This window comes from Sapajus apella, unplaced genomic scaffold (genome assembly GCF_009761245.1).
Source record: "Sapajus apella isolate SASKATOON/1434 unplaced genomic scaffold, GSC_monkey_1.0 scaffold111, whole genome shotgun sequence".
NCBI lineage: Eukaryota > Metazoa > Chordata > Mammalia > Primates > Cebidae > Sapajus > Sapajus apella.
This window is the reverse complement of record NW_022437051.1, coordinates 1424496-1430482: the sequence shown is the minus strand read 5'-3', so window position 1 is coordinate 1430482 and position 5987 is coordinate 1424496. Positions and strand designations below refer to the sequence as shown.

Below are 5987 nucleotides of genomic sequence, written 5' to 3'. Positions count from 1 at the left end.
CGGGGGCCTGGCCCCGGGCGGGCGGCCGTGGCCGTTGCCCGAGGGCGGCTGCTCGCCGGGCGGCGGCGGCGGCAGGCGGCGCGGCGGGCTGGGCGCGGCCGTGGTGAGGTCGGTGCGGTTGTAGTCCATGCACAGCGTGTCGGGGTTGCCCTGCTCGGGCAGCCGCTCGCAGCGCATGCGGTCGGGCCAGGCGAAGCCGTACTGGCGCATGAGCGGCGCGCAGCCGGCCTTGGCGCGCTCGCACACCGAGCGGCAGGGCGGCAGCGGCTTCTTGTAGTCCTCCAGGCAGATGGGCGTGTACATGCTGCACAGGAAGAACTTGAGGTCGGGCGAGCACTGGATCTCCACCAGCGGCCAGAACTGGTGCACCTCCAGGCCCGCCTCGTCCTGCGTGTCGTGGTTGAACTGGTTGGGCATGTAGGTGTAGTTGTAGCCGATGCCCTTGCACAGCGGCACGGTGATCTCCTGGCACGTCAGCTCCTTGGCCGAGGCGGCCGCAGCGCCGCTAGAGCGCTGCAGCAGCGCCAAGGCTGCCAGCAGGGAGGCCACTTCCAACAGGTAACCCCACTCCATGCTGCGCGCCTCGGCCCGGTGCCCTCGCCCTCCAGGCGGCGCGGAGACTGGTGCCAGGGGCCCCGCGAGACAGCTGGAGACCGGCAAAGCTGGTGATCTGGAGTCTCCCTTCTGCTTCGCCCGGGAGGAGGGTGATCTGCCGATAATCTGGCCCCTTCTCGGGGCGCGAACGCAGCGGCGCGGTCCGCAGCCTGGTCAGGGCCCTTCCGCACTCCTTTCTGCCGCTCCGGGGGTTTGAAGGTGGCCGCAGGCGTGCGCCACGGTCCCAGAGGGTCCACTCTGCTCGCCCTGAGGCGCGCTCAGTCTTCGCGGCGCAGAGCGGCCGGCCCTCGGCTCATCGTCCCGCGCTCGCTCGCCTCCTCTCCGCGCGCCCGACCGCTTCTCCGCGCCGCGCCGCGCCGCGCCGGGCGGCAGTGACTCCGCCGGGCACAGAGGGCGGCGGCGCAGCAAGTTTCCTCTAGGGCCGCGGTGCGCAGTCAAGATGGCTGGGCCGGGCCGATCGCCGCGCCGGGTCAGCCCTGGCGGCCCCCGCTCGGCCCCCAGGAGCTCATGCCAGTCCCCAAGGCCGCGCCGCCGCCGCCGGAGTTGGGGACCAGCCTCGGCCCAGGCCGCCGCCCTCTTTCTCTGGCGTCCGTCCTTCGTCCGCCCGCCGCGGGGACAGACGGACCCCAGCCGCCAGGAAAAGTCCGCCCCGCGCTCGGGCTGCAGTCGGGCGAGGGGCACGCAGTCCCCTTCCTGCTGGACACAGAGGAGCAAATCCAGACCGGAAGGCGGAGCGGACACCTGAGTGGCGCGGCTCGCGCCCAGCCGCCGCCTCCTCCTCGGCGGGAGCAGCGCCCTTCGCCCAACTTCCCGGCTCCGGCCCCGCTTGCGCCGCGCGGTCGGCTCATGAATATTTATACAGCGCGGACTCGGTCTCCGCCTCCAGCCCCGCACACCAATCACCGGGCAGCGGGGCGGAGTCCACGAGCTCCCAGGGCTCAGCCTTCTTTAAGGCAGTCCCCGAGTGTCCGCACCTCTGTGCGCACTCTCTGCGGTTGGAGAGTTTTGGTAACCTTGGGATTGACCGCAGACACAGAGCGTTGGCCACAGCTGTCTCCACGGCGCTGAGTGCGTCCGAGGTCTTGGTCCCCTTTCCCCGAGTCCGCCCTTGGGGACAGGGACAGGGTTTGGTGCAGCGTGCGCCTCCCCGGCGCGTTTCAAACCAGCCAAGCCCCCGCTGGCACTCTCCGCGAATGCGGGTGACCTGCAGGCGGCGGGGTCTCGCGCTCTTCGGGGCGGCGCAGAGGTCCCACAGCAGACAAGTGCGCGGGGCCTGTAGGGGCCCGACGCTGAGAGGACCTGGGGAAAGGTGTCCACCTTAGGGTTCTCAGAACGATGGCTTGTGAGACTTGGAGTTGTGGGGGGAGTCGAGTCATTCTAAACTGGGGCTGGACCAGGGACGTCCCGGGTGAGATGCCCGGGAACCCAGCCTTGGGCGCGCAGGGGGTGCGGGGGACAAATGCCCGCCTGGGACTCTCCTCCCGCCTCCGCCGCGTGACCCGGGGGAGCGTCAGTTTCCCCACCTGGAGAGTTGGGTGATCGTAGCAACGATCTCCAAGAGGGTTTTGATAATTAGGTGAGACAAAATATAGAAAGCCCTGGGACGCCGTGCTTTCTTAGGAGAAATCATTCCATTTCTTTTTAAAAATCAAAACAAACCCCAAAACTTATAAATAGGACAGACTGGAAACTCCGGGGCTGGATTCCCTGCCTGCGCCTGGGCTCTCGGGACGTCTATTCATCCATCCCAAGTTCACATGTTTTTGCCAGAGCCTCCTTTTCTCTGGTGGGAGGCGGCGCTGCGCCCTGGCGCGGACTCCGGGACACGTATCCGCGCTCTGTACGAGGCCGGAGCCGGACCCGAGCTGCTTTTAGCAGCCGCTTGGGCCACCGCCAGCCCACGCTGCCCCCGCCGGCTCCGCGGCCACCTTAAGACGGGCCGGGAGGGGGGCTGCGGGCGGCCCGGGCCCGCGGCCCGGCAGGTTCATTTACGCTCGTTAGGGCGTCCCAGGGGGCTGTCTTTCTCCTGGAATGGAGTGTTTATTTTTTAATTGATGTGCTGTTTCATTTAGCGCTTGTATGGAACTCATGCTGGGGCTGTAATTACTGTAATCTCGGGAACAAGCATTTCAGTTAGCCAGGAGGGTGGCAGAATGTGTCCTCTCTCTCTCTCTCACTCTCACCCCACTCCCCACGCTCTCGCTCTCCGGCTGTCTTTCCCCCTCCTCCCTCCTCCCATCTCCTTCTCCCTCTCTCCCTCTTCCTCCCTCCCTCTCATCCTTCTTCTTCCCTCTCTCCTCTCCCCGCTCCTTTCCCTCTCCCACCTCTTTCTCTCCGCCGTCCTCCCCCTCTTCCCTCCTTCCCTTTTCTCTCCGCTCTTTCACTCTTCTTGTTTCAAGATTTTTGCCATTTGCCAGGTTTCATACCGGAACAAGTACAGCTGGAGGGCAAAAGTTGCAGAGGGCGTGGGGACAGAGCAAAAGATTTAAAGGTACAGTTGAGGCCAGTTTCGATTTTCGGGGCGCTGCTGGTGGTGGCGGTAGCTGGTGGTTGTTCGTTCAAAAACAACTCTTGTCATAAAACAAAAATAACCAGCAGTATTTGCAGATTCCTTGAGCTGTTGGAATCTGTGCCTTCCTCCTCTTGCTTTCTGTAGCTCAGCAGCCTCGTTATGAAACATATTTACAAGTAGACTGTCAGACTGCACCCCCCAGCGCCCCGTTTTTGGCAAGTTCTGTGTTTTCGCCCTCCTAGGCATATCCACCAGGCGATACACCCCACTATCTTTTTTATTTTTTTAACTTTAGTCTGGTTGAACCTCTCTATACTGAAAAACACTTCCTTCCCACTTTTGTTTTGGAAAAACCACAGTCCGTAGGAATTTGGAATTCAAAGGCTTCCGAAATATTAGCTGATTCAGCAGAAAACGGGCTATTCAAAAATGCCGACTCGACCTTTACTTGATTAAAATATCTGTTTTTCCTTTCCCACCTCCTGGAAATCGGAATTCCCACTTGTATGTTGAATGTACAAAGTCACTATCTGCCGTTGGCACCTTGTTTCCAGACCTCGAGCCTCCAGAGCGCTTCAGCTGCAGGTAACTACCCGAGTTCCAGTGCTGAGCAGAGCGCAGCGGAGCAGGCAGAGCCCCAAAGACCAGCCTGGGTGCTGCACTGCCCGCGCCGCAGATGGGAGGGGCTGGTATCCAAGAGCAACACAGATGGTGAAAAGTTCCTGTTGCTTTTCTTCCACGGGGAAATGTCGAATAGTGAAGTTTGGAATTACACTATATAAATTTGCTAGAATTGGGTAAAAACAAACTGACATTTGAAAATTGAGGCTGAAAATGGTTGATTTTGGCTCTTAATTGGCTTTAAATTTTTTTTCTTTTTTCTTTTGAGACAAGATGAAAGATTTGATGATGTGGAATGTGGAAATTTGGGGTAAGTATATTAAGTTTGCATGAGAAAAACAGATTAAAGTTCAGACTTTCAAAAATCATCTCAGCTATTTGGGAGATCTTACTGATTTGTGAGGTTAAAAGCAGTTACATAAAAATCATGACAAATGTTCTTTTAATTGAGAGAACATAAGAATAGCATTTTACATTTACTATTAAGTTAAATAGTTATTTGACAGTCTTTCAGAGGAGAAGGGAAAGACTTCTGTAGCCAATTAGTGTGTAAAAGTCAATGATGGGTACCTAGAAGAAACCAGAACATAAATCAACTACCATGGCTAAATAATGATGTTTTCATTGTATGTAAAGCAGCTGCTTTTTAGGGGAGGGGAAATAGCTTTAGTAGTGACATAAATAATGTAAGAAAGTTTCTAAAAGGATTTCTGAACAGATGTCTTGTTACTGAATGCCCTGCCAGCAAATAATATAAACATTTGGAATGAGGAATCTACCTCAGCGGAAGGAAGGTTTTACAAATGTTGGCTACCAAGTTAGATAGGAGACTATCAACACTGTCTGTAACAAATTTAAGAAACTTTGCAGAAATCATGTTCCAGTGGCTTACCATCTAAAAATGCAATATAAGAATCTGGGTGGAAGAGAGGGCCTAGCAGATACTAACAGAATGATATGTTCCAAAGATTAAATTAAGAACTCTTTAGTAACTAATACAAGTTCTCAGGTGTTATAAAATGCCAAATATTGGCCGGATACGGTGACTCATGCCTGTAATCCCAGCACTTCGGGAGGCTGAGGCAGGCACAGTTGAGGCTAGGAGTTCGAGACCAGCCTGGGCAACATGGCAAAACCCTTTCTCTACAAAAAATATAAAAATTAGTCAGGTGTTGTGGTGTGTGCCTATAGCCCCAGCTACCCCGGAGGCTGAGGTGAGAGGATCACTTGAGTTTTGGAGGTTGGGGCTGCAGTGAGCTGTGATTGCCTCCCTGCACTCTAGCCTGGGCAACAGAGTGAGACCTTGTCTCTAAATAAATAAATAAAGGCCAAATATTTATTCTTAAAGCTTATTTTTGCTTAAGAAAACAGGTAGTATGTTATTAGAGAATATAAAACTCTTACAACTGGCTGGGCTCAGTGGCTGTCACTTGTCCTAGTGCTTTGGGATGCCGAGGTGGGAGGATTGCTTGAGGCCAAGAGTTGGAGAGCAGTCTGAGCAACAGAGCAAGACCCCAACGCTACAAAAAAAATGGAGAGCAGTCTGAGCAACAGAGCAAGACCCCATCGCTAGAAAAAAAAAAAAAAAAAGATCGGACGTGGTGGCTCAATGCCTGTAATCCCAGCACTTTGGGAAGAGAGGTGGGCTGATCAGTAGAGGTCAGGAGTCCAAGACCAGCTTGGCTAACATGGTGAATCCTCATCTCTATTAAAAATACAAAAATTAGCTGGACATGGTGGTGGGCACCTGTAATCCCAGCTACTGGGGAGAGGCTGGAGAATTGTTTGAATCTGGGAGGCGGAGGTTGCAGTGAGCTGAGATTGCAGCACTGCACTCCAACCTGGTCAACAGAGCAAGACTCTTACTGTACAGCAGTGATCCCAGAACTTGGTGGCTTAAGGCAACCATTTTATTTTGCTCCTAATTTTAAGGGTCAGGAATTTAGGAAAGGCTCAGCAGGCAGGTGTTGCTCGGTGCCTGGCCTGTAGTTGAACTCACCTGTCCACAGGACTGGGGCCATCTGAAGGCTTGAGGAAGCTCATTAACCAAGCTGAGACCTCCAGTGGCAGCCTGTTGATGCTGATTCGCCACTGGAGTGACCCACGTGACCTTTCCAGCATGGCTGACTCTCCTCTGGAATGACCCATGTGACCTTTCCACCATGGCCGACTCTCCACTGGAGTGACCCACATGACCTTTCCAGCATGGCAGACTCTCCACTGGAGTGACCCACGTGAC

At 55.5% G+C, this 5987-nt stretch overlaps 1 protein-coding gene across 1 annotated transcript in view; it reads right to left on the bottom strand.

Moving 5' to 3' along the window:
* Positions 1–1448, bottom strand: part of FZD8 (frizzled class receptor 8) — a 5658-nt gene extending 4210 nt beyond the window's left edge. Inside the window, exon 1 of the mRNA XM_032259737.1 lies at positions 76–1448. Within this exon, the coding sequence (XP_032115628.1) occupies positions 76–573 (498 nt within the window). The 5' untranslated portion in view covers positions 574–1448. The remainder of the gene's footprint in view (positions 1–75) is intronic.
* Positions 1449–5987: the final 4539 nt, after the last annotated feature.